The 27,617-nt window shown below is 45.6% G+C and overlaps 1 protein-coding gene and 1 long non-coding RNA gene across 6 annotated transcripts in view; one reads left to right on the forward strand and one right to left on the reverse strand.

Annotated features, from left to right (window-relative positions):
• The window catches only part of LOC309839238, a 51,521-nt gene extending 42,962 nt beyond the window's left edge, over positions 1–8,559 (forward strand). Inside the window, exon 5 of the long non-coding RNA XR_014298490.1 lies at positions 8,127–8,559. This is a non-coding gene — a long non-coding RNA (uncharacterized lncRNA). The remainder of the gene's footprint in view (positions 1–8,126) is intronic.
• A 131-nt stretch (positions 8,560–8,690) lies between these two features.
• HUWE1 (HECT, UBA and WWE domain containing E3 ubiquitin protein ligase 1) overlaps positions 8,691–27,617 on the reverse strand; it is a 143,321-nt gene continuing 124,394 nt past the window's right edge. For 4 of the 5 annotated variants that reach the window (XM_082680900.1, XM_082680902.1, XM_082680901.1 and 1 more), the window contains 24 exons: positions 25,944–26,231; positions 24,692–24,947; positions 24,367–24,497; positions 23,628–23,842; positions 23,262–23,550; positions 23,019–23,121; positions 21,667–22,213; positions 20,340–20,943; positions 19,517–19,635; positions 19,247–19,403; positions 17,888–18,020; positions 17,421–17,623; positions 16,698–16,825; positions 15,305–15,401; positions 14,276–14,431; positions 13,620–13,865; positions 13,164–13,281; positions 12,390–12,530; positions 11,810–12,097; positions 11,581–11,686; positions 10,835–10,952; positions 10,355–10,536; positions 9,877–10,067; positions 8,691–9,329 (listed from right to left, as the gene is read on the reverse strand). In XM_082680900.1, coding sequence (XP_082537026.1) covers positions 9,227–9,329; positions 9,877–10,067; positions 10,355–10,536; positions 10,835–10,952; positions 11,581–11,686; positions 11,810–12,097; positions 12,390–12,530; positions 13,164–13,281; positions 13,620–13,865; positions 14,276–14,431; positions 15,305–15,401; positions 16,698–16,825; positions 17,421–17,623; positions 17,888–18,020; positions 19,247–19,403; positions 19,517–19,635; positions 20,340–20,943; positions 21,667–22,213; positions 23,019–23,121; positions 23,262–23,550; positions 23,628–23,842; positions 24,367–24,497; positions 24,692–24,947; positions 25,944–26,231 — 4,919 coding nt within the window. In that variant the 3' untranslated portion in view covers positions 8,691–9,226. The remainder of the gene's footprint in view (positions 9,330–9,876; positions 10,068–10,354; positions 10,537–10,834; positions 10,953–11,580; positions 11,687–11,809; positions 12,098–12,389; positions 12,531–13,163; positions 13,282–13,619; positions 13,866–14,275; positions 14,432–15,304; positions 15,402–16,697; positions 16,826–17,420; positions 17,624–17,887; positions 18,021–19,246; positions 19,404–19,516; positions 19,636–20,339; positions 20,944–21,666; positions 22,214–23,018; positions 23,122–23,261; positions 23,551–23,627; positions 23,843–24,366; positions 24,498–24,691; positions 24,948–25,943; positions 26,232–27,617) is intronic. The other variant, XM_082680903.1, reaches the window with a different exon arrangement.

A 27,617-nucleotide genomic window follows, 5' to 3' on the forward strand; every position in this document is an offset into this window, starting at 1 on the left:
ACAAGGTTAGCTTAGCACTTGAAAACCAATCAATGTAATTCACCATATTAATGAACTAATAAAGAAAAACCATATGATCATCTTGATTGATGCCAGTAAAGCATTTGACAAAATCCAACATCCATTTCTGATAAAATAAAATAAAAAAGAAGCAATAAACAATCTCTTAGAAATTTGGGGGCTACTTTAATCTGATAAAGGGCACCTACATAAAAACTACAGCTAATTTCATTCTTTTTTTTGGCCATGCCGCGTGGCTTGCAGGATCTTAGTTCCCTGACCAGGGATTAAACTTGGGGCCACGGCAGTGAAAGTGCTGAGTCCTAACCACTGGACCATCAGGGAACTCCCTCATTCTTTTTTTTAATTGAAATATAGTTGATTTACAATGTGTTAATTTCTGCTGTACAGCAAAGTGATTCAGTTTTATATATATATTCTTTTTTTAATATTCTTTTCCATCATGGTTTATCACAGAATATTGAATATAGTTCTGTAGGCTGTACAGTAGGACCTTGTTTATCCATTCTATATATAATAGTTTACATCTGCTAATCCCAAACTCCCAATCCATCCCCCCACCTTGGCAACCACAAGTCTGTTCTCTATGTCTGTAAGCCTGTTTCTGTTTCATAGATAAGTTCATTTGTGTCATATTTTAGATTCCACATATAAGTAATATCATATGGATGGGATGCTTTAATCCTTCCTTCCTTCCTCTCCTCCTCCCTCCCTCCCTTCTTTCCTTCCTTCCCTCCTTCCCTCCTTCCCTTCCTGATGCCCGCTTACCTGGGGCTGCGGCTCTGGCCGAGTCCACGGGGCCAGGCCCTCAGGCTGCTCTCCCACTAGGTGGTATGCTGTTTAATTTTAATTTTATACTGTATTGGAGTATAGTTGATTAATAGTGTTGTGTTAGTTTCAGGTGTACAGCAAAGTGATTCAGTTATACATATTCATGCATATATATTTTTTTCAAATTTTTCCCATTTAGGTTATTACAGAATATTGAGCAGAGTTCCTTGTGTTATACAGTAGGTCCTTGTAGGTTAGGCTGCGGGATCTTAGTTCCTTGACCAGGGATCGAACCTGGGCCCCTGCAGTGAGAGCATCAAGTCTTAACCACTGGACCGCCAGGGAATTCCCTAGGCTGTTTATTTTTTTTTTAAGTTTTATTTATTATTTACTTTAATTTATTTATTTTTGGCTGCATTGGGTCTTAGTTGCAGCATGTGGGATTTTCTTTGAGGCATGTGGGATCTTTCATTGGGGCACAGGGCTCTTCATTGTGGAGTGCAGGCTTCTCTCTAGTGACATGCAGGTTGTCTCTCTCTAGTTGTGTTGTGCAGGCTCCAGGGTGCGTGGGCTCTGTAGTTTGCGGCACGCAGCCTCTAGTTGAGGTGTGTGAGCTCAGTAGTTGTGGCCTGCGGGCTTAGTTGCCCCGTGGCATGTGGGATCTTAGTTCCCCGACCAGGGATCGAACCCGCATCCCTTGCATTGCAAAGCGGATTCTTTACCACTGGACCACCAGGGAAGTCCCAAAGCTGTTTATTTATTTATTTATATTTATTTATATATTTTTAACATCTTTATTGTAGTATAATTGCTTTACAATGGTGTGTTCATTTCTGCTTTATAACAAAGTGAATCAGCTATACATATACATATATTCTCATATCTCTTCCCTCTTGCGTCTCCGTCCCACCTTCCCTATCCCACCCCTCTAGGTGGTCAGAAAGTACCGAGCTGATCTCCCTGTGCTATGTGGCTGCTTCCCACTAGCTATCTATTTTACATTTGGTAGTGTATATAAGTCCATGCCACTCTCTCCCTTCGTCCCACCTTACCCTTCCCTCTCCCCGTATCCTCAAGTCCATTCTCAACGTCTGCATCTTTATTCCTGTCCTGCCCCTAGGTTAGTCAGAACCATTTTTTTTTATTTTAGATTCCATATATATGTGTGAGCGTACGGTATTTGTTTTTCTCTTTCTGACTTACTTCACTCTGTATGACAGTCTCTAAGTCCATCCACCTCACTATAGATAACTCAATTTCGTTTCTTTTTACGGCTAATATTTCATTGTATATATGTGCCACATCTTCTTTATCCATTCATCTGTCAATGGACACTTAGGTTGTTTCCATGACCTGGCTATTGTACATAGTGCTGCAGTGAGCATTGGGGTGCATGTGTCTTTTTGAATTATGGTTTTTTTCTGAGTATATGCCCAATAGTGGGATTGCTGGGTCATATGGTAGTTCTATTTTTAGTTTTTTAAGGAACCTCCATGCTGTTCTCCATAGTGGCTGTACCAATTTACATTCCCACCAACAGTGCAAGAGGGTTCCCTTTTCTCCACACCCTCTCCAGCATTTATTGTTTGTAGATTTTTTGATGATGGCCGTTCTGACCGGTGTGAGATGATATCTCATTGTAGTTTTGATTTGCATTTCTCTAATGATTAATGATGTTGAGCATTCTTTCATGTGTTTGTTGGCAATGTGTATATCTTCTTTGGAGAAATGTCTATTTAGGTCTTCTGCCCATTTTTGGATTGGGTTTTTTGGGTTTTTTTTGATATTGAGCTGCATGAGCTGCTTGTTAATTTTGGGGATTAATCCTTTGTCAGTTGCTTCGTTTGCAAATATTTTCTCCCATTCTGAAGGTTGTCTTTTCATCTTGTTTATGTTTTCCTTTGCTGTGCAAAAGCTTTTAAATTTCATTAGGTCCCATTTGTTTATTTTTGTTTTTATTTCCATTTCTCTAGGCGGTGGGTCAAAAAGGATCTTGCTGTGATTGATGTCATAGAGCGTTCTGCCTATGTTTTCCTCTAAGAGTTTTATAGTGTCTGGCCTTACATTTAGGCCTTTAATCCATTTGGAGTTTATTTTTGTGTATGGTGTTAGGGAGTGTTCTGATTTCATTCTTTTACATGTAGCTGTCCAGTTTTCCCAGCACCACTTTTTTTTTTTTTTTTTTTTTGCGGTATGCGGGCCGCTCACTGTTGTGGCCTCTTCCGCTGCAGAGCACAGGCTCCAGACGCACAGGCTCAGCGGCCATGGCTCACGGGTCCAGCCGCTCCGCGGCATGTGGGATCTTCCCGGTCCGGGGCACGAACCCGTGTCCCCTGCATTGGCAGGAGGACTCTCAACCACTGCGCCACCAGGGAAGACCCCAGCACCACTTATTGAAGAGGCTGTCTTTTCTCCATTGTATATTCTTGACGAGGCTGTTTATTTTTAATTGTGGAAATACATGCTCACCATGAAAAAGACAGCAAAAATGCTGCTACTGCCTCCACCAGCGCCGCCACCATCACCACAATAATAATAATACAGATAGGGAATTCCCTGGTGGTCCAGTGGTTAGGACCCTGAGTTCTCACTGCTGAGGGCCCAGGTTCAATCCCTGGTCAGGAACTAAAATACATTACAAAATGACCATCATGTTAAGTCTAGTTACCATCTCTCACTATACAAAGTTATTACAGTATTACTGACTATATTCCCTATGCTGTATGTTAGTTTCCTGTGACTTATTTTTCTAGGTTGAAGTTTGTGTCTCTTAATCCCCTTCACCTATTTCGCCCAAACCCCCCCACCCCCCCACCCCCTCACCCCCACCCCCCTTCCCTCTGGCAACCACCAGTTTGCTCTCTGTTATCTGTAAGTCTGTTTCTGTTTTTTGTCTTCCTATTTTTTGACCACGCTGTGAGGCATGCAGGATCTTAGTTCCCCGACCAGGGATCGAACCTTTGCCCCCTGCGGTGGAAGCATGGTGTCTTAACCACTGGACCACCAGAGAAGTCCCTGTTTCTGTTTTGTTTTGCTTGTCTGTTTTGTTTTTGAGATTCTATATATAAGTGAAATCACACGATATTTGCCTTTCTCTCTGATTTATTTCACTTAGCATAATACCCTCTAGGTCCATCCATGTTGCTGCAAATGGTGTTATTTCGTTCTTTTTTATGGCTGAGTAATATTCCATTGTATACATGTATCACATCTTCTTTATCCATTCATCTGTTGATGGACATTTAGGTTTCTTCCTTGTCCTGGCTATTGTAAATAGTGCTGCAATGAACACTGGGGTGCATGTATCCTTTTGAATTATAGATTTCTCTGGGTACATGCCCAGTAGTGGGATTGCTGGGTTATATGGTAGTTCTATTTTTAGTTTTTTAAGGAACCTCCATACTGTTCTCTATAGTAGCTGTATCAATTTACATTCCCACCAACAGTGCAAGAAAGTTCCCTTTTCTCCACACCCTCTCCAGCATTTATTGTTTGTAGATTTAAACAAAATGTTTTTGTTTATTTTTGGCTGCATCAGGTCTTAGTTGCGGCACACAGGATCTTCGTTGAGGCATGTGGGATCTTTTGTTGTGGCGCGCGGGCTTCTCTCTAGTTGCGACGTACAGGTTTTCTCTTCTCTAGTTGTGGCGTGCAGGCTCCAGAGCGCATGGGCTCTGTAGTTTGTGGCACGCAGGCTCTCTAGTCGAGGCTCACGAGCTCAGTAGTTGTGGTGGGTGGGCTTAGTAGCCGCGAGGCATGTGGGATCTTAGTTCCCTGAACAGGGATTGAACCCTCATCCTCTGCATTACAAGGTAGATTCTTTACCACTGGACCACCAGGGAGGTCTCTGTTTGTAGGTTTTTTTTATTATTTATTTATTTATTTTAGTAAATTTATTTATTTATTTACTTTTGGCTGCGTTGGGTCTTCGTTGCTGCGTGCAGGCTTTCTCTTATTGTGGTGAGTGGGGGCTACTCTTTGTTGTGGTGTGCAGGCTTCTCATTGTGGTGGCTTCTCTTGTGGAGTATGGGCTCTAGGCACACGGGCTTCAGTAGTTGTGGCACACAGGCTCAGTAGTTGTGGCTCGCGGGCTCTAGAGCGCAGGCTCAGTAGTTGTGGCGCACAGGCTTCATTGCTCCACGGCATGTGGGATCTTCCCAGAGCAGGGATCGAACCCGTGTCCCCTGCATTGGCCGGCAGATTCTTAACCAGTGAGCCACCAAGGGACGTTCCTGTAGATTTTTTAATGATGGCCATTCTGACCGGTGTTAGGTGATACCTCATTGTAGTTTTGATTTGCATTTCTATAATAGTGATGTTGAGCATCTTTTCATTGTGTTTGTTGGCCATCTGTCATTTGTGTTTCTTCTTTTCTGAATTGCCTTTTCATGTCCTTGGATGTTTTTCTGTTGGGAAGTTTGTCTCTTAGTGATTTGTAAATAAAAAAATATATATACAGTAAGGATTAACCCATTGCCTGTTAGAGATGTATTTTTTCCTAGATTGCCGTTGCTTTTTAATTCTTCTCGTGGTGTTGCCAATGTTTTAGTAGTCAAATATATCAGTCTTTTCCATTATAATGTCTTTTGTAGTTTTTAGTGTTAGATTTTCCATATCCCAGATCACTTGTTATTTGCCCCCAAAAATAAGTTCACGTTTTTCACACTTGAATCTTCCATTTGGAATTTATTTAGTGTGAATTGCAGAGCAAACTTTCTATTTCTCCCCCTTCCAATACTTAGGCAAGTTTCCCAAACTTAACATTGACAAAGCTATTCCTTCCCCAACTGGTTCTTGGTGCTTCATTTTCTCTTTACAGTAGACCATAGCACACTGAATAGTCATGGCTTGAAGCCATTCTCTGTCAGGTCTGCTCATTTCAGCTTCCACCTTGCTTAGCATGTCTGTTTTCCAAAGTCTCAAGGCCAGCTATACTTGCAAATGAAGACAGTAAGCCTGTTCATTTATTTGCCTCTTTTTATGCTTCTCACACGAGTTTTGCAGCATCCTTCTTCACATGGATCCCAAACACTGCTTCTTAAGATTATTCCTAGGTATTTTATGTTACTGTTGTGAAGGGAATCTATTTCCTGTTGTTTTCTAACTGGTCATTGCTTGTATTTGAGAAAATGTTTAATCCTGCTACCCCTGCCTATCGAGTCTTTGTGTATCCATTGCTCCCTGAACTTTCCCAACACCTAACCCCTTCCCTTCAGTGAGTTTTTGGAAAGCAGTGACTTCTCAGTGTTGTCAGTACATGGTAAGCACTCAGTAAAAATGTTTGTTGGGTAATAATTGTTTCTCCAGCCAAGACATATTATGTTTCATAAGTATAGAGCCATACATCCCAGTTTATCTGGGTTTGTTTGCACTTGTGGCCCAGCATAATTTTTTTTTTTGGTGGCTGTGCCACGTGGCATGTAGGAATCTTAGTTCCCTAACCAGGGATTGAACCCGCGCCCCCAGCAATGGAAGCATGGAGTACTAACCACTGGACCACCAGGGAAGTCCCACAGCATAATTAATAACACCCTTTTTATTTTAAAATTTGCCCAACTTTGGATGATAAGTTATATGGTCACCCTAATTATAAGAAAAGGGGACTATTTTAATAAGGAGATAACCAGTAGTAATTGTAACACACACATCAGTGGAGGGAATTATTAGGGGGCAAAAAGAGACATGTTTAATCATATCATGAAAGCAGCTATTAATTAGCCTTCACGTAGAATTAGGCCTGTTATTGACTTCCCTGATACCTGCCTCAAATTCATTTGGAACTATTAAATTGTCCATCTCAAAAAACTTACTTTGAAATACCTCAGGTGTAGAAAAGTTATAAAGTATTATAGTATTATAAGAAATACTTATGTACCCAGCACCACCCAGCTTAAGAAATAAAACATTTAATTTAAGCCCTCTGGGTAATGTACCTCTTCCCAACTGCATCCCCTTTTGTCCCCCATAGCTCATCCTGAACATCATGCAGTACTGTCATACTTATGCATGGGCTTCCATACTCTTCATACATGTGTTTTTTCATGTTCTTGGTACACATGTACGTAGTATTGTTTTGCAATTTTTAAACAGGCAGGTCTCATACATTTTTGCTTATCTTTGAGATTGTGTATGTTGATATATGCAATGGATATTTTTACTATTGTACAGGATTTCTTTATATTAATTTATCAGATTATACTTGTTGGACAATAAATGTTTACACGAATGTTTTGTTCATTATAACCAGGCCTCTTGCTGGACTCACTTAAGCTCTAATAACTTTTGATTCTCTTGGTTTAGCAAAATAGTTTCTCTTCAACAGCTATACCTTGTTTCCTGCTTTATGGAAATGGCTAGAACTTGCAGAACAGTGTTAATGGTGATAATTGACCACTTTATGCTTGCAGTGTGATGTTGACTGTTGGTCTGATGCTACCTTATCAAGGTAGTATCTTTACAAGTTACCAGGAATAGTTACTGTTGGCAAATGCCTTTCATCTACTGTCAAAAGGTTTTTCTCTTTTGACATTGAGGTGATGAATATCCCATAGGCAAATCATACTCAGTCACATTAGGTTTTTGTGGTATGCCATTGAGTTAGATTCATTTATTTCCTTCAGGATTATTCCATCTGTACTCCGAACTTCCACACCCGACTCCCAACCCTTGCACCCCTTTCAAATTTAAATGGTCAGAGCTTTATTCTACTTTGATTTCTCAAAGAACCAGTTCTTAAGTGTATTGATCAATTCTACTGTATTTCTGCTTATTTGTTCCTTTTATTTTAAAGCCCTGGTGGACTCCCAGCCTCATCTCAGGCCACTATCCTTTGCTCAAGCCTTGCCCTATCAACTGGACTCTTGCTGCATTGAGCTAGATTACCCTGTTCTTCTTAATCTTCACTCTCACACAGACTTATGATTCAACCCAAATGCCACTGACAATAGAAAGCCTTTCCTGATCTCCCAGGCTAGACCAGGTACTTGTGCTGGGCACCCAGATCCCCTTCAAAACTGATCTGTCTCTATCCCTTGACTAGAAGCTCAATAGGCCGGACAGGGTTGATTCATCTGTCTTCTCAGTGGTCAGGAGGGCCAGGAACAGACAAGTGTGAACATTGGAAGGAAAAAAAAAAAAAGATTAGCTGCCATTTGCATCAGGACAAAGGGATCAGTTTAAGGACAGACACACCACTGCTTTCCTAGATCCACACTTTGGGACATGGTCAAGGGGAAAAGAGAAGTAGAGCCTGGGAGAATGAGAAAAACCACACAAAGCAAGTACCACTTGAGGTTATTTTTCTAACTGAACTTTTATTACTTTTTTCTTTGAAGGCTGGAACCATCAAAGTCCTTAGATCAACTTTAAGTGCTGGATGGAGTAAAAAAAACCACAAAAGACTGTTGGGCGATCTGTGAACAGACTGGCAAACAAGCAGATGACAAAACAAAACCAAAAAGGATGGAAAGACTGTTCTGGGGAGCTAGTCAAATTATTTGCTTATGAAAATTTGTTAGAAATAAACTAAAACATTAATAAATGAAATCAAAATTTTAAACTGAGCTCCAGGCTTGAAACTGTTATAAAGGCTCAGGAAATAGAACCTTCAGTTGGGTTGAGTGAATTCTCTTACAACCTGCTGGTTTGTTCCCCTAGAGCAAGGCGATGCTTTGTCCTTGGCTGCAATCTCTAACACCATCACCACCCCCAAGTGCAGATCCCATTCTGAAAAAGATCCCCCCAGTTCCTGATGACTCTGAAGGAGGAGGATGCACCCATGTGGTGACAGAGATGGCTTTCTGGAGAGTCCACTGGATTTCTTCTCCAGCCATCTAACATGTGCTCAAGAGGGTTTATTTCTTTTTAAACTTGAAAAAAACTCCATTGTGAAAAGTGAGTTATGAAGAGTGCTCTTTATTTGAAACCTCCACAACACAGACGCCAATCTTGTCTCGCATTGAATCATTAGCTGTGCACATCAACACATTCCAAGCACAAATTAAGAAATGCAAACAGAACAAAAAAATATATATATATATAATTTTTTCCCCTATCCAAAGGTTTCAAGTCTCAATGCAGCAAATCCTTCTGAACACAGAATCTGAGGAGCACACTGTTCAAACAGTTGGGACAAACGGGTCCCTGTAAAGGCTATTGCCTTTTCAATACATGGGTGAGGGATCCTGGACGGCATGGAACGGGGAGAGGAGGTGAGAAAAAGGGAGCGGGGAGAGAGAATGAGCAGGAAAGGGGGAACGGGTATGCGCTGGGGAAGATGGGGCAGCTGGGACACACACATGGTGAGTTGGTGGATTTTCACTTATTGGTTTTTGACATTTTCTTTCTGGTTCTTTTTTGTTTTCATTATTCCATTTCCCCCCATTCCCAGGTCCAACAATGGTAGAAAAACCCCACAGTGGTGGGCGGGGCCTTATTAGGCCAGCCCAAAGCCTTCAGAGCACTCCTGGATGGCCAATAGTAGCATGTGGCGGAGCTTCTCAAAGCTCTCATAGGCAGGCAGGTCCAGCTGATTAAAACTAGGGAAAGAAGAAAGATCAATTCATGACAAAAGATGATAACCAAATCTGTGTTCCCATGGTGCCCACTTGACTTTTGCTTGTAGACTCCCAATCCTGTCCTAGCCTTGTCTGCCCTCCTCTAATCTGGCCCCAATACTGGCCACCAGGCACCTAAAACATCATCTGACCCTGTCACTCCTCCTTAAACACCACGGCCCTACATGAAAGCTCCAAGGAGGTATTCAGGGTCACTGGTCACCCCTGCCGAGTTCTTTAGCATTCTGCTCGTGCAACTCCTTGCTCTGGCTACGTTGAGCCCTGGAATACACCTTGTTCTCACATCGCAGTGTTCACCTGCAATGTCACCCCAGCCCCACTGTGAGTCTGGGCCAGCTTCTCATCTCAAATATCATCTTCTCCACAAAACCCACCAAATTGTGAGTTACCCCAGGTCCAGGGTACCCGGGGCCAGATTTGCGCTCCTGACCACGGGTAGGGGCCTAGAAGTAGCAAATATGCAAATTCAATCTAAATGCTGAAAAGGAGAACAAACCCTTCCTCTTACCATGTGTGAGCTGAAGGCAGGCGGTCTGTGGACCTGTCATCTCGATGGATCTGAAACTTCTGAATGCCATTCATGCCTTCAAGGGCAGCAAAACCTTGCAGGGGCACCTTGGAAGTACCCGTGACAAACTGGAGGAACTTGGCACGGTCAGCTTGATCGAAAGAACGCAATGCTCTCCAGAACCACTGGATCTACAGGAATGAACATAAGAAGCCAGTGTTAGGTAGAGAGTTCTTCGAAGAAAGGGGGATGGGATTTGGAATGTTAGGCAAGTCTCTTCTGTGAGACAGGTTTCAGTTCCTCCATTCACAAGATGAGCAAGGAGATCACCTGAAAACTGAAACTCCAGAAGAGTGAAGAGTTAGGTACAGGTAAGCTGTCACTCAAAACTCCCTTCCCCTAAGAGTACTGGTTTATTTGGTGTCATATAAACTAACACTGCTTAAAGATATAGGAAGGGATGCCAGCAGCAGCTCACCTGAATAGAGTTGGACTGGTACTTGTGGTATTCAGTGTTGGATTTCAAATCGTCAATGTCGATTGTGGGCAGTCCTGATATGAGCAGCTCTAACTCCTGCTCAGTGAAGATGGAAATGAGGCGCTTTGGAATGATCTCATAGAAACCTTCTAAGAAAGCCGCCAGCTGTTTGCGGATGGCTCCTGGGGAGAGAACCAACAAGCCACGTGGCATCTGAACTCATACAACTGTTAGAGGTCAGAGATCCCCAATCTGGCAGGATGCTGACTGATCTGCCTACCTCACCTACCACTCTGTTTCTAGGCCCCCATATGAGGGTGGATGAAGGGAAATATTTTTTGGTCAGGTTTTTGGACTCCTTTTATGCAAGGCATTTGTGGCTGGCATAGGGGAAGAGAAGAAACAATGTCTGTGAAATGAGTGAGGCCTGACCTTGCCCCATACTGAGCAACTAGGGGGTCTAACGGACATTTCCCCTACCTGTCATTCTCATCTGGCACACCAGGTGTACATACTCCTTCTTATTCTCCTCTGTTACCAAGATGTTGGCCCCATTGGGTTTGAGGTCACGAACTTCACACACTCCAAACTCTTGGACCTAGAATACCCAAAACCAATAATATGAATCAGGCTTGGTCTAGGATGGAACTTACATAGATACCTGGAAACACACCCTAAACTCTTTGCTGAATCCTGGGCAAGGAGATGCAGCAAGGTCATAAAAAACAGTGACTTTCCTCATGAGCTCATAAATCCCTAATAGGGAAAGGCCAAGGGTTTGGTCCTAAAACATACGGAAACTATCAATAGTAAAAGGGAAAAGGGCATGGATAACATACATAATGTAACACAACAGAATCTTTATGGAAAGCAATTTGGGCGAAGAGTAACCTTGAAATTTGTTTTTCATTTATGTCTATTTGTACAATTTTTCTAGAGTGAACTGACTTTGGGAATGAAGAATAATGTACTAGAGCATTTTTTCAAAATATAGAGGAAACTAGGAAACAGCCTGGATTGTTTTACAAATTCTGGTTTTTCTGTTTGTGCCATCTCATGCAAATACCCACTGTTCTCTGCCAGATGGGGAACGGGGAATGTGACTTAAGACATCAAGATGCTTCCTTAGAAGCATTAGAGGTTATCCAATGCCAGTTCAAGGACAACCCCATAATGGGTTTCCTAGACTAGCTGGGATGTGCTATGGTCAGGATCTCCGGACCTACCTCAGTGCTGAAGGTGAGGTCGTAGCCTAGTGTGGAGACATCATTTTCCAGCAGATAAACCAGGCCCTGGTAGAAGTGGTAATCTTCGCTCTCCATGTCTGTATATCTAGATAAACAAAATTAGGGCCATGGGTTGGGGTGGAGGACAGGCAGCCTAGTGATGGGACACAAGAAAAGGGACCAGATTTCCAGGACTGAAGACAGTCCCAGGTTTGTGCCACCTCCTCACCTGACAGACTTGCCCAAGATGTGTTTGTAGAAGGACCGAGTAAAGTAGCACTCCAGGAGGCGGTTGTCATATACAGCTTTGGCCACGATGCGTCCGACAAACTTGAAGTAGCTAAGGTGGTTGGGGTTGCAGTGGGAAGATGGATTGATGGTGTATGTGACCCGATCACCAGGTGAGGTACGGAACAAGGCATACATAGGGTTAAACATCTCCCGAGAGATGATCATATACCACTCCCGCAGGAGCCCTCCAGCATCTTGCCCTTCTTCTCCTTCAAACACTATATACCTGTATAAGAGAGCAGAAACAGGGATGTGCAGAAAGCCCAGGACAAATCCATTCTTTTGCATAGCATGACCTGAGAGAGCGACTGTGAAGGAGTAGCTGGGAGACTGGGTGGAGAAGACGGGTGACAGTTCAGTGAGATTATCTAAGCTGGATTCCTCTTAGGAATTCCTACTGGGGAGGGCAGCACCTCCCTAAGTTCCCCTGCACATTTGGGCCCCAAGTAAGCCTTCACTACCACGTAGGGAGGGTCCCAACCCTCCCATCCTATTTATTCTCTGCTCTGGGCTCTTACAATCGATTCTTCATTTCTTCAGGGGATTTCCGGTGCAGCTCACGATAGGAGTCTTCAAACACGTGGTCACGGCGGACGTGCACAGCCATGTCTTCTTTCCGGAGCCCCTCATCCAAACGCTCCAGCTCTTGGCGGAAATATCTTGGGAGGTAGGAAAGGAAGGAAAGTAAGATTAGGAGTGGCAGAGTAAACTTTTGTTTGCCTGATTAGGATGAAGATCCGCAGTGATGTTCCCCTCATCCTCCAGACACTTTGATCCCTCCAGTGTTTGGGAGAGGCAGGTCATTCACTACCAACTCTAAATTTTTCCCATCTCCATCGAATAGGGGCCCACAGACATTATGGCATGGAATTTCTGCAATAAGCAGGTAAGCATGTGTAGGTGCACAGGAAGGAAGAGAAGAGTAAAAAATGACAGGAGTGTTGTGGAGGCTCGCCCCCCCATGAGCCCTGCTGTGGCTACCTACACCTCCTGTATTACCCCAAAGGAAGGACCGGGACTTTAGAAATCATGTGATTAAACAAAGGCTTGCATTTCTCTGATGAAGAATGGAGACTGGGTTGGAGAAGGCCAAGGAGTATTTAGGTACAATGATTGTCCATGGCACAGATGAGTCTCTCCCCGCCCCCCGACCCCCCAGCACCATTCTAAGGGCTGCCACCAAGGGAAACTTCTTTCCCTGAAAACATCATCCCAGGAGAAATTTTGGCTCCTTTCTGGGAGAGGAGATACCATTTAGAGAGTTCCCATCCCCCCAACACCAGGGCACATACTTGCGCTTGACATCAAAGTCGAGGACACGAATGTAGTCTACCAGGACAGCAAAAGGCCCGTCAGCAAGGTGGGTGGTGGACTGCCGTAGGATCTGGTTTAACACAGTGCGATGAGTCTCTGGGGGGAGAAAGGACAGCAGGAATCAGCACATCATGGGTCTCAGAAGAATGAATGAAAGCCAACCAGCCAGCAACTCTCTCTTCCTTGTTTCAGGGGAAAAAAACGTAGTGTGGCACACAAGGACTTCCAGATCCAGTCCTTACCTCACTAGCCTCACTTTCCAACACACACACACACACACACACACACACACACACACACACACACACACACTCACTCACTCTCTCTCTCTCTCTCTCTCTCACCCTGCAAATCAGCTAAGAACAAAATGTATGAATTGACCCTGTAAAAAAAATGAAGCCTTCTACATTTGGCGGCCTAAGAGTTCTCTGTACCTGCAAAGCGAAGAAACTTCTGTGTGTCAGGGGGCAGGCTTGATGAGATGTGCATAGACGAGGGCTCCCGGGAGAAGAATGGGTCAAGGGAGGAAGGAGTGGCTGGGGTTAAGGGAGCAGGGGAGAGTGGAGGAGGCTCGTCCTTGATGTGTGCCAGCTGGCTCTCACGGGTGTCTCGGACAGGAGGCTTGCTCTCCCGCTCTGTGGCATGGACCAGAAAGAAGGCCTCGACGGCAGGCTGTAGTACTGGGGGTAGGAACGATAGGATAGTGACAATTTACTTTATAAACTTCAACATACAAACCTCTTCCCCCCTCATAATCAAATTTCAAAAGTACTACATGAAAAAGTAATGAAAACTTGCAGGAGAAATATAATGGTGCCACAGAGGAAGTCAGAGCTTCCAGAGAAAAATGGGATAGGCAACCAGTTATAAAGATTCCCCCTGTCTAAAAAGTAAAAGATACCAGCTACCAAAAGAGAAGGCTAGTCTTTTTTCTGACAATGAAGTCAGAGAAAAAAAAAATCCTCTTCTTTAAACTCCTATTATGGAGATCCGACGGAGAAGAGTAATCTGGAAGGAAGAAAATTAAGCTGGCAGAAAGGGCCCCAGAGCAGATCAGCGGACCTGGGCTCTCCCTCAGGCCACAACTCACCTAGCACCGCATGCTGGTCATGGGATTCCTCCAGTTCCTTTAGGCACTCTCCCAGCATGTCCCATAGCTCATCTAAGCTCAGTTGCTCGCTGAGCAGGGGTAACTCAGGTGGCCTCTCCTCCTTCTCCTTCTCCCCCTGTGGAGTTCCATCTGAGCCTAGTGGGCACAGAGAGGAGAGACTGGGAAGCCCCTGAGGCTTTTCCTTCATTCAGACCAAATGCACAGGCCATTAGACAGATCAAGTAAATTGGTCCACTGGCCACTGAGTAATTGAGTGACATCTGAAAGCAAGCTCTAGTCCTATACTGGATGGCATTTCAACTTAAACTGAATAAAATTAATACAAGAAAAAGTTTGTCTAGTTGCACTAGACACTTTTCAAGTGCTCAATAGCTACATGTAGCTAACGGCTACTGAAGGAAAATTCTACCAGACAGCATTGGTCTTCTCATTGCCTTACTAGCTCCCAGAAAACCTATGGATTATTAAATGATTTAATATATTTTAAAAACTGGATGTCCTATGACAACACTATCCCACAGGAATGTGTTAAAAGGGTGCCAAAAAGCATTCTATATGAAATTAACCTTGAGAAATGCTGATAATAATAGCATCCACTGTGTGCCAGGTACTGCTCTAAATGCTATATATACACGTGTTAACTCAATCCTAACTATGAATATCCCTATTTTAAATGAGGAAACAGAGAGGTTTGCCTCAGGTCCCAGAGATAGTAAATGGGGAGACAAGACTCAAACGTATGCTGTCTCCACACAGTATCATCATAGTTTCTTGTTTCTTTACTACAGAAATTGCAGTGTGTGCTATGATTCTCCAATGAGGACCAGGTGGTGATGGTTAGTGATCTTAGTTGATTGGTACGGGCCTATCAACATACAGAAACCAGGGTTCACTTGAACAAACTGGAAAACACTGAGCTTATGTATGTTGGAAGGAGGGGATCCAGCAGCCATTCCATGAAGACTGGTTCTCCCTTTTGTTGGGCTGGAAATGGGAAGTAGTACTGACCAATGGACTGAGTATCTTGAGCACTGGGAGATGGCTGGTCCACATCCATGGGTGATTCCTCCCTTCGGACAGATGCCTCTGACTGGCTTGACTCCGACTGGATAAAAGGGAGACAAAGTCACATAAAGGGTGCAACTCTGCTTTCCTCAGGGACAGGCGAGAGGCTGTCCTACAATCTCTCACATATCATAAGCTTGGAAAGAAGCCTCCCATGTTTTCCCATATGGAAAGAAGTTTCCTTAGGTAGCTCTCCAGGACAAAACAATGGCCTTCCCACCTCCTTTGCTGTCCTCCACCCTGAGCTAGCAAGTTTTTGCAAAGAGCTCCCTGGATGCCCCATTTGCCTCCACTCTATTCCAGGCCTGTGTCCAGTCAGGCACCATCCTCCTGGACTTCAAGACTTCTAGGGACAGTTTACACACGTATATATACCTATATATAAAACTCAGATGGGCAGAAGGTAGGTTTACTCTTTGTTCCTTTTTGCTCACAAAAGGGGAAATAACGGCAAAGAATTAGTGCAATCTTTGATGGGTGGGATTGGCTTTTTAAAAAAGCCAACATCTGTCCTATCAGGTGTGGGAAAGAGACTGGGCAGAAAAAATACTCCAGAATAATAGTTCTCTATCCCTTTCTACCCTGCCAGAACTACAGCCCTTAAATTCTAGGCTGTTCCCAGCATGCTCAATGAAATCACACTGTATAACAGTAATTACAGACAAAGAAAAAATAGGCCTCAAGATATTCTTATTTCCCGGGTCTTGGGAAGGCAACTTGCATGTTGTTACAAGGACAGGAAAACAATGAGTGCCACAGCATATATACATGATGCCAGGCTTTCCCTACAGCCACTCTGTGCTGAGATCCCAACAATGAACTGACTACCTAGGAACCTGAAAAGGCTTCCTCCTAAAAGTGCCCAAGTGCCTGGGTGCCAAAGGAGTATGAAGAATAGAGGCAGAGACCAGGGTGGAGGGATCAGCCATAGCCAGAAGAGGCTGTTTGGGATGTGTACCAAGCTTGGGGGACTTTCAAGGGCAGGATTCCTGACGTGTCTCTGAGGTACTTGCATTGTTCCATGAGACTGAAAAATCTTTTATCATGAATCCCCTCAGAACCCAGACACTTAGCATTATGCAGTTTGCAAAAGCGCCACTGTTGACTGGATAGCTGGGAGTGGGGTATGATGGCCAAGCTTTAAATCAAACCAAACCAAACCAATAAACAAACAGTAAAGAAAGCACCAAGAGAAAGTAACCCTGTTGCCCAGAAGCATTCATATAGCAAACTTAATGCAAAAGCATACAAGGTAAGGGCAATGAAACCCCACTGATGATGTGGTGGGGGAGGGAGGAGAGGCAAATGAATGAGGGGCCACAGGCATCATGCTAACCGTTGCTGCTTGTTGCTGTCTCCGCGCCCTTTGACCCTCACGTACCATTTGTATAATGGCATCAGCCTCAGCCTCCAGCTGCCGAACAGCTGCCTGGATGCTGCTAGCTGAGCCTAAACCGGAAGAACCTGGGAGAAAGAAAAAAGAAGGTAAGATGTAAACTGTAGAAAGAGAGAATGCTCAATATTCTCTCCCATCTCCTGGGCCACCACAGGGCACCTTGCCTTTGAGCTTTAAGCTCAGGCAGTCTCAGAATGCTCATCGTAAGGCACTAAGAACTACCTTTACAGATAAGGGCAGGTGACATGGGGCTGGGCAGACGGATGGTGGCAGGTGAGAGAGTTCTGCGGGACAGGGGGAAAGACATTGGATTTGGCATGCCATAGCTGAGGCAACATGGCTACAATATTTTAGCCAAGAGTGTTCAAGGAAGCAGAGAGGAGACAAACTCAGTGAGTTAAATCTTGTTCACCAAAAGATCTGTCCCCAATTTCCTTGCCAGATTTCCATTCCCCTTTAATTCCCACTTGCCCTAGTGAAATTTCCTATGTAGACGGCTTGAGTGAGATACAGAATGCAGCCACCAACATTTTAAGATAGGATCATCATTTTCCTTAGAAAAGATCAAACAGGAAGGAGACATGACATTAAGTCCTGCCCTCCAGGGTCTCTTGTTTTTCCACCACCAACCTTGCCCCTCAACTGGACACCCCAGTTCCATACCTAGCCTGCCTGTCTGCTTGGCTTTCTTGTTAGCTCGGCGTGTGTCGTCCCGGAGCTGGATGATGACCTGCAGTACCCTCAAGAAGAACTTCTGGGTAGATGTCTTGGATGTCAACATGGACATAGAAGGCAACTGGAGCTCCCGGCCACCCAGAGGTCGCTTCTGAGATGCCACGATTACCACATTCTCAGCCATGTCAAACCTGGAGAGTGTAGAGGTGGCTTGCGTATACTGAGAGCATCAAAGCATCAACACCCACAGCAGGCACGGCTTTCTTGTGTCAAGCAGGGGGTAAGGAATCTCAGAAGAAAATCACACAAGTAGGAAAAATAGGGCCGGGTGTGTACAGGACAGAAACAAAATCTGTCCAGTGAAGAGGGAAAAAATAACCAGGAAGCCAGGAAGAGCCACTTTTCAGAATGTCCCTGATCCCAACCCCACAGCCAAATGGGCAGCTGCCACCTACCTGCTCTGCATTTTGCCTTTCAGCTTGGTGGTCTGTGGCTGCTCCTCAGGCAGGCCATCAGGGGAGAGGGTCTCACACTGGGCTCGCCGCTGCTGTTCCAGATTGTATTCCCGTAGTTCAGCCAGAAGGGTTCCTGGGCAGGCAGAGAAGCCAGCAAGTGTTCAGAGACTTCCCTAATGAAGCAGTGAAAAGCCAAACCTTTCCAAGAAAACTTCCTAGGTGCTTTGCTCAGCTGCACTGAACCTGGAGTAAGCAGAAATTTTGCTCTGTTCATTTTACTATGTGTGCTCACAGATCAACTAACTGCTCAGGGGCCACTGGTTTATCTAGCCTTGAGAATTTGCTGAATCTACAAGAAATAACAGCTCAGTGCAGAGGGGAAAAAGTATCTCTTCTGAAGCCCGTATACCTCTCAAACTTCTTAGGTTTTTGTGGTAATCTCAGGCAAATTGCTTAACCTCTTTCCCAATTTGCTTACCCATCTTAATAATGGGGCTCATACTGCCTAACCTCACAAGGCTGCTTTGAGAATTAGGAGATAACTGTCTAGCAGAGTGCCTAGGATACTGCCTAACCTATGGATGTTGAATAAATGGTGGCAGTCAAGAAAGATCAGAGGCCTCTTTTGGAAGAACTCTGTAATTCTCATGCAACAAAGAAGATCCTAGGTCACACAGTTTAATTGACTCTCTTATCACCTCAGCTCCAGGGATGTTTGTGAGAAGGAGATAACTACACAGGTGGTTGAGATCTAGGGAGACCCATGATTGGGATGGGGGGTGGGAGAGAGCAAAGAGAGTCTCTATGCTGAAAGCAAATCTGGCCCCACTCCTTGATTCAGTCACCCCGTCACCTGGGTTTTAGTTTTCTTCTTGGTGAAACAGGAAGACTGAAACTAGATAATTTGCAAGTATTCTTGGAATTTTTGTACCCTCAAAACTGCACAAAGGCAGAGGGTATTATTCTTTCAATTCCCGAGCCTGAATGTAGCATAGGTGCATCTCTGAGGTGGCGAACTGCCTCAGCAGGCTCATCATAGGGCTCTTATGAGTGCCCAGAATGGAAAAGCAATGTCGGTCCTATGGGTGCTCATTTTCCTTCACTAAGCACCAATTACCAGCTGTGTGCCGGGGATTGGGAATGTAGAGAGAAGACCAGCCCTGCTCTCAGAGAACTGGGCAGAGGAAAACAGATGACAACCTAGTATTTTCAGTGCTGTGACAGAAGAGCTCATGGGGCTGTGCTACAGATGCATAGAGGAGTTTGATTCAGCCTGGGGGTTCAGGGAAGGCTTCCATAAAGAGATGACACCTAAGTGGAGGGTTTCAGAAAAACAGGGTGCTTTACTCCTATTATTACCTATCTGTTTACAAAGAGTATAACCCAGATGGCGGGCTCCATTCAGTAGCAGCTTCAAAACAGTGTCCCGCGTCCCAGGGTCCCCCCGAGAGAGCTGCAGTAACACATTGGCTGCATCCTCTAGGCCTTCTTCAGAACAAGAATGGGATGTCAACACCTGGGAAAAAGAAAGGAGATGGGGTGAACCCCAACTTGAGAATTAAAACATTATCTATCCCAGTCAACTCTTTCTCCCCCAACCAGAGGGAGGTCAGAAGAGCTTGGACTCACCTCCACAGAGAGCTGGAGCTGATTTTCAGTGAGGCCAGAGGATACCATCTTAAAGTCTGTGCTGCTGCCGATATCACCCACCTTCGCTGGAGATTTGCTGGCCTTAGTAGTAGTAGAAGCTTTGAGGAAACAGAACACTGTAAGCCTCTGAAACTCACATGCCAGAGACTTAAGTGGCAGAGCCAATCGCTGCACTGCCCAGGGCTTCAAAATGGAAAAGTAGTGAAAATGAAGATCCACCCCACATAGCCAAATCCAAATGACTTGGGATACCAAGGACTCTTATGACTGTACCTTCTAAAGTGACAAAGAATCCCAGATATTTCTCACAACTGTTCCCCTACCATCAGAGGGCCCTCTGAAAGCCCCCCTTCCTTCAAAATCTGTTTCTTCAAATGATTATTAGTGTGCCACAGGGCTCATTCCCTTCACTTCCTGGGGTGGCCTGGCTACTTGATTCTACCCTGATTCCCACTGTATCCTGCCTGCTCTTGAACTGCTTCCTCTGAGAACTGGCTCCCTCAACTAGGCTAGAAAGACTGGGGATTCTTTAAAGACAGGGACTTTCTCCCCATCCTCCTTTTTGAGCTTAGCCTAGGGGAAGCCACATTCAGTGGTCTCCACAGGAGTGGTGGAGGGGGGAGGGAGGGGAAAATGGAGAGAGAGAACTTGGACCAATGAGGGTGAGAATTAACACATTTGGCTCTCACAAACACAAACCACGCTGATCGCTGTCATTTAGGGAGGAATACCTGGGTGGGGCAGAGTTGGGGGTGAGGTGGGTGTACACACCCCACAGCTCCCAGCCTATATCCATACTTACTTGAAACAGTAGTGGTAGAAGTCGTGGGGGTAGTCACTGTGGTTGAAGCGGCTACAGCAATGGTGGATATAGTCGTGGCAGCAACCAGGGACGGAACAGAAGTGACAGGGATGGTTGCAGCAGGGGGAGTGGGTGTGCTGGAGGCAGCAGTGGTAGTGGTGGTAGATGTGGTTGAGGTGGCAACAGTGGTGGAGGAAGCACTGTTGCCAGAATTAGCCTGTGCTTCCGACACTTTGTTTTCTGGGAGAGCAATTGAGATGAGAGAAAGGAGTCTGAGGAGTTTCTCAGTTAAGAGAGAGCTCCGGCGGATGACTGGGTGTGACAACATGTTCATGAGCTGCCCCAGTGGAGAGGCCTCGAGGCTGTATGGGGAAGTTTCCCCCTCACCACCAGCGCTCACTGGCACTGACTTCACGGAGTTCTTGCCTTTCCGGCTGACATTCATGTTGTCCAGTTTTACCAGTAAGTCCCAGAAGTCTGTGCAAATGCCACTGCTCGTGGACTGTGAAGAGCATGGGCTGCAGGCCTGCTTACTGCCCCTCTCCCGATCACTCTCACAGTTTGTTTCTTTGGTCCGCTGCTGTGTGAAGTGGCTGGGAAACACCTGCCAGGAAAAGAAGGACAGGCTTGGTCTAGGAGGTCTACACAGAAAATGTCTTGTGACAAGGAAAGACAACTGGCTCCTAGACTCTCCACTCCTTTGGACAGCTTTAGTAACACTGGAGAGATGTAACATAGGAGTTTTATCCAACTGATGTTGTGAAGCAGCCTAGAGAAACTAACAAAAGCTCTGTAGGGAGACAGACGATTAGCAAACTTTTCTGAACATCTATCTCTATACTTAGAAAATGGGGAGGATACCTACACGGCTGTGCAAAATTGTTGAGATTACCAGGCATTTTGCATAGTGCCTGGTATAAGGCAGGCCCTCAACAAATGGCAGCAAAGCTTATGAAAAAGAGGACTGAAAAAAAAAAAAAGATAAAAAAAGGACTGAATTAAGTTCTAGGTCCAGCCAGCTCCATCACTTACTAGCCACATGACAAAGCCACTAAAGATTTCTGTATCCCAGCTTCTTCATCTGTAAAATGGGAACCATGCAGACCACTGAGGGTTGTTTGATGGCTGAATGAGACAATGCATAAAAATTGTGAAGAGTGAACACAAAAACCCCACAAAATTATTTACTGGACAACCTCCCAGAAACAATACAGGCCTCAGCACCAATGATGAGGACCTGGTAGCTCCCTCAGAGTTCAGATTTCACTACACTATGGCTGACAACCATCTTCCATCCCCAGGAGTTGGGTTCCTCCAAGCTCCTCACCTTGGCTAATTGAATGAGTGTATCCAGAACGTGTCTGCAGACAACAGGAGCAGCCTGGGGGTGGATGTGGACAGTGGAGCCACTACTTGCATGCTTCTCAGTATGTTTGCGCCCCCCTGAACGCTGGATCTGGAATATATTAGTCCTGCAGCCTAGGGCTGCATCCATGGATACTGAGAGCCAGGAAAGCTGGTTGGAGCTCTTAGACTCCATCTTGTGTAGCAGGTCCAGGGGCCGGTTCTCATGGCTGCTTGACCCGCAGCTCTTGCTTGACTTTTTGCCCTTTTCCTCACTTGAGGAGAGCCTGGGTGTTTCAATGCAAAGCTCACTCTCACTGCTGCGCTGCAAGATGGAGAGCAGGCTTCGGATGACCCAGTGGCGGGTCTGGGCATGGTAGCAGAGATTTCTCAGTACTCGATGTAGACGGCTAGTATTGAGCTTCGGCTCATCCACAAAAAGTAGGACCAGGAGACAAGAGAGGGCTTCGTGATCCAGGAGGAGCCGTCCTCGGAGGCGTAGGAGAGTGTCCACATTACTGCCAGAAGGCCTGGAACAGAGCATGGTTTCTGGGTAATACTTCGGCTAGAGCTCTGGGATCAGGCATAGGCCTAAGGGAGGGGGATGAGCTGGATACATCCAGGAGGCTCGAGCAGGGAGGGTGTCCAGTCCAAGGACTCTTAAGGATTCTTAATAGTAACAACAGCTGTCTCCTTGAGTGCCTACTATGTTCCAGACACCCTACAATATCTGTAACAGCTTCCTCATGGGGCTCCTGTAAAGACTAGAGAACCACCCAATTTTGAGATGATGAGCAAGAGGCTCAAATAGGTTAAGTGACTTGTCCTACCATCACACAACGATTGAGAAGAGAGCAGAGATTGCAGCCCAGGTCTGTATCAACTGCTAAAATTGGACTGCCCATAAAGTCCTAGGACACAATGCTTACTTTGGCTTTCTATAGACTACCAGGAGGTTGCCTGCTGAATAGGGACTGATCACTCTACGCTCTGGCCTCGTTAATAATGAACTCTTCTGCAGCCTAGATATTGTAATCTCAAGGCAAGCGGTTCTCACTGTTTTCCTATTTGTGTGGGAGGCAGGTGGCTTTCCTTGTAACCACAGCTAGAGCCTGCTGCCTGCCTACCTTACTTTGTGATTATGGTCTACAGTAGCTACACTAACCAGAAGTGTGGCTTTCTGAAGGGGGAGTCCAAAGATCTGGCTTCCCCAATTCATTCAAGTAAACATCCTAGAGAGGTCATTCAGCCTCTCCACCTATAAATAAAGGGAGTTGGACTAGTAGTAGACATGGAAGGTGGTATGGCAAGGAAAAAAAGACAGGCAAAGGGTACCTATTATGGCTGCTGCTACCCCCCATCTGGAAGGTGCCGCCTCTCTGCACGGCAAGCCGAGTGTATTGGACCCCACGGTTGCCACTCAGGCGACTGGTGAAGGCTGGAAGGAAAGAAAAAGGAAACTGAAATTGGGGAGGAGGTGTGTGCTGAGCTGGGTCCAAGTAATACAAAGGGGAACAAAGAGTCTCATGTGGCCAAAGCCAGACATTCCAGAGCCCTCCCACTTGCCTCCCTCTGTACCCGGGCTTCGAAGAATGGCAGAGAGTGCAGAGGTGCTGCTGTGCCCAAAAAGCCGCTCATGCATGAGCTGCCTCTGCCGGGCTTCTTGCTCTCGCCTCAGGGCTTGAGCCTCAGCTGCAATGTCAGGTGGCATCACGGCCAACACGCTGTCCTCCATGTCCTCTAGGACACTACGGCGCAGGTCTGAGGGCAGAGTCTGGATGAAGGTCACAGGGTCCATGGGGGTGTCTGAGCTGGCATTCTGTGCCAGTTCCCGTCGCTGTTGCTCAGCTCTCTGCTGTGCCAGTACCTACAGAGCAGGAGGAGTCAATGGGGGCATACCCACAGCCAGGTAGCCTGGCACCACCAGCCCCCCCGCTCACATACTTCCTCCTGGATGGCTGGAGGCAGGGCAGCCAGGAACTCAGGGCTCACTTCGGTCACACCAGGATTCCCCACCACTGCAGGAGCTGAGCTATTTGTCGAGGGGGCAGTCCGCGTTGGTGGACGAATGCCCAGCTGGTTCTGTAGAACTTCTCGGCGAATGTCATCAGGGAGAGCGGCCAGAAAAGAGGGGTCCACGCCTTCGGGAAGACTAATACCTGAGGGGATATGCAAGATGTGAAGGGACTCTCACTTCTACTGAAGCCTAAAGATGTACTTGGATCAAAGAAACCCATGGCCTTGGATGAGGGAGACCAGCTTTCTCTGTCCTCATTTCATGCCAAGGACACAGGGGACAGAGAGAAGGCCCACCCACCCTTCCCTAGGCTCAGAACAGCTGTTATATGCCAAGTTCTGTGTGTGCACTGTCACTTAACCTTCAAGACCCCACCATGTAGCTATCATCACCCTCTCAGTACCAATGAGGATCAGGGAAGTTAATGGCTCCAGGTCCCAAAAGTAGGAGGTGGCAGAGAGGGGATTTGAGCTAAGATCAGTCTGACTCCAAAGGCCTGGGTTCATTCCATTGTGTAGCATCAGCTTCCTCTTACTGCAGGCCCTCCCCCCATATATATGCCACCCGCCATCTGGATGGAACGGTTCGACTGGTGGGCATTTCCATGCCAAGGGTTACTAGAAGCCTAAACAGCCCCAGGATGGCCTGAGCACACATGAAGCTCACCTGCTAGAGGATCTTCTTCTTCACTGCTTGTTGAAGGCAGTGGTTCTTCTAGGATTCCCCGGGAATCTGCTCCAGAAATGGCCACGGCAGAATCTCTGGTGGAAGAACTCTCAGAGGATGCAGGGGTAGAGCTAAAGGAAATCATTTTCAGGTTCTCTGTATTATATTTTCCCACTTATAAAATATTCCTATAGTACCCCCTTTCTCACAGAAGCCAAGTTGATTTCCCCAGTATACAAAGCATGTGTACTGGTTACTAAGTATGAACGTGGCTTGAAATACCCACCAACACACCCTGCCCTCCTCTCACTCACACAGTGCTTACCTGTCCTCAGGGGGCTGGGTAGGTTCCCCTGACCCATCACTCCTGCCTTGCACTTCTGTCACAACTGGTGGGGCATCCCCAGGAGTGGAGCTGCCTGCTGTGGGCTGCTCAGAACTGCCAGGTGCTGAGGTGTCACCCACAGCTTCCTCCAGGGTGCAGGAAGCCAGGCTGCTGGTGTCCATGGGAGAGCCTTCCAGTTGACTGCTGACAGCTGTCAGAGCATCAGAATCTTCAGCTCTCTCTGGGGAAAGAGAGGCTAGGAGGAAGTCACATGGAGAGGTTAGATCTCTGCTTCGAAGAGGGGGAGGCTGAATTAAGAAGCAGCCAGATCAGACTTCTCACTTCTTCACCTTCACTTCACGCTGGCCTGATGCTCCCCCCTCAATCTCATTTGCTTTAAAAAACTCATCTCAAGCCCTTTCTATTATCTGTTGAACATTTATGGTGTTCCAAGCATGCCTGTGAAACATCTTCTCTAGGCACCCAAGGTAAGGGATCCTGTCACTTTCAGATTTCCTGCAGGCATCATTTACACAAGCTCTTTGGTTCTGCTCGTCTAAACAAACAAGGTTCCTTTAAGGCAAAACCCCCTACACCCTAAGGTTTTTCCAGAGCACGTCACAGGCAGTATAGTAAAGAGCAGGAACGGCAAACAGGCTTGTTTACCCTGTTGGAACACTGCTGAGAAGAATTTTGAGGCCCCATTTCAAACCAGTGGGAAATAGTGCCATGAGATAAATGGTGTTGCCAGGATGGGAGAGCTGCTAAGTGTGCGGTCACGTGCTTGCCCATTCCTGGAAATGTTGAAGAAAAGCAAGCTTCAGAGTTACACAGATCTGGATTTTAATCACAGCTCAACCACTTACTGAGTGACCTTGGGCTAATTATTTCACTTCTGAGTTTCAGTTTATTCATGGAGATGACACCCTCTACTTTGGATGATTGTTTTTTAAAGAAGTTAAATAATAAAATAAGCATGGCATGATAGCCAGGAACAGAGTGATCACCTCAAACTGTTGGCACCATCACTAGTATCATTAAGACACTCCGATGTATATATAATCACTTGAGGACACAGAGAAGAAACCTCAACTTTAGCTAAAAAGGTAATGTGCAATGTGAGACCCTACTATGAGGGCTTGAGCTTCTACTTTAGAAATTCTCTAAAGTAAGAGAGTAAAGAGAAACTACAAAGATGTCCATTCTTCCCCCCTGTTCTACCCCTACCCGCAAACCTTGAAATTCTACTCACTTATAGTGGGAGCTGGGGATAGCTCCATCTGAGTTGTTTCTGCTTCTCCACTTGGCCTTGTGGGACCCAATTCCTCTGGCTCTACAGGCATCAATAGCTGGGTAGAGCTTCCCGCTTCTCCAGTCGGGGACTGCAGCTCTTGAGGAATCTCTCCCAAGGCTGGTGGGGGTGGGAGTGTTGGTTGCTGTTGTGAGGGCTGCAGAGTGACAAGGGTCTCCTTGGGCTCAGATGTAGCTGCATCAGTTGAAGATGGGGTTGTTGGGTAGCTTTCAGGCATGGGAGTCCCATCTTTCTCGGAAAGAACGACAATGGGGTTGTTAAAAGGCAATCAGCCAAGGACCGGGGGAGCCACTCAATCAGCACATGTGGCATGACAAGTATCCCACTCAGTCAGTGATGCAGGATTCCCCTCAGTCACCAACTGCTCCTAGGAACAGCTCGTGGCTGTTCTGGTATACTCAGGATGAGGGCTAAGGCACAGTGCTATCTTAGTCCCAAGAACCAAAAGATCTGACTCTTTGTAGATCCCTATGAATTAAATCCATTCTGTGCCCTGGGTGGAAGGGGGAGAGTTCAAGTCACTTTATAATACTTGCCTCACCCTAAATACCACCTGTCCCCTTCCACCTCCCTTTTCTTGCAGTCCTGATTATCCAAGGAACATCTACAACTCTGTCTGATGGAGGCAATGGTGTTAAGACTAAATGTGAATATGCAACACACCAGGGAAAGTAGTAAGTTGTATAGTTATCTTCTAATTGGGGCTTAAAATCCCTACCCCACAACAATACAACTTACTACCTCACCCCGGCATGAACAGAATCCTCTAGCAAGGGCAGTAGGCAAAAGGCCATTTTACCTGATGACAGACCCTTTCAAAGACCTTCTACCAGATTCAGGGCACCAGGACACCTACCCTCTTTCACTGCTTTAAAAAATACTGTGTAGGCTTTGGTACAATCATTTCCCAACTCAAGTGCCAAAGGAGACAGAAGGTATAGGGAAGCAGAAGAAAGTTCTGAGGAAATAGGGGTGGGGGAGACATATAATACCATATGGACCAGTTATTAGAATCACAAAATGGCTACTGACGTTAGGAAAATTAGGAGAAATAGAAAGCATATAGTAGTAATACCAGTTAGCCCACCGAGCTACCTTCCCCAAAAGCAGATTGCTCAAGGCAACATTATTAGACTTTTAGATTCCACAGACCCACGAAATTTATAGAAAAAGGAAAAAATAAAGAGACAAGAGACTAACACAGGATCACCAACTTTTAATTTAGCCAAGAAAAAAATCCCATTAATATCATTTAATAAAAATATTTTGATACCAAAAAAGTAGGAAATACATAATCTCTGTAATTTATAATAGTCCTTTAAATTGAACAAACTCGGCTTTTTGAAAAACTCATTAAACCTCCCTTATTCTGTTCATTTCCACTGAGGACTAGCATTTAGGAACCACTGTCATCAGGTGTTCTCATTAAGCACCACACCATGGGGGTCAGTAAAGGGGACAGGACACATGGCCTCACTACACATGCCAGAACGCAGTACAGCATAATCAGAATGAGAACCTAAAAACACAGCACGTCGGAGGGGAAGTGCACCACCGTGGGAAAGACAGTAGACTGTATAGTTATCTCCAAGATGGGGTATGACCCTAAAACTA

This window comes from Grampus griseus (genome assembly GCF_964374135.1).
Source record: "Grampus griseus genome assembly, chromosome: X".
Classification (NCBI taxonomy): Eukaryota; Metazoa; Chordata; class Mammalia; order Artiodactyla; family Delphinidae; genus Grampus; species Grampus griseus.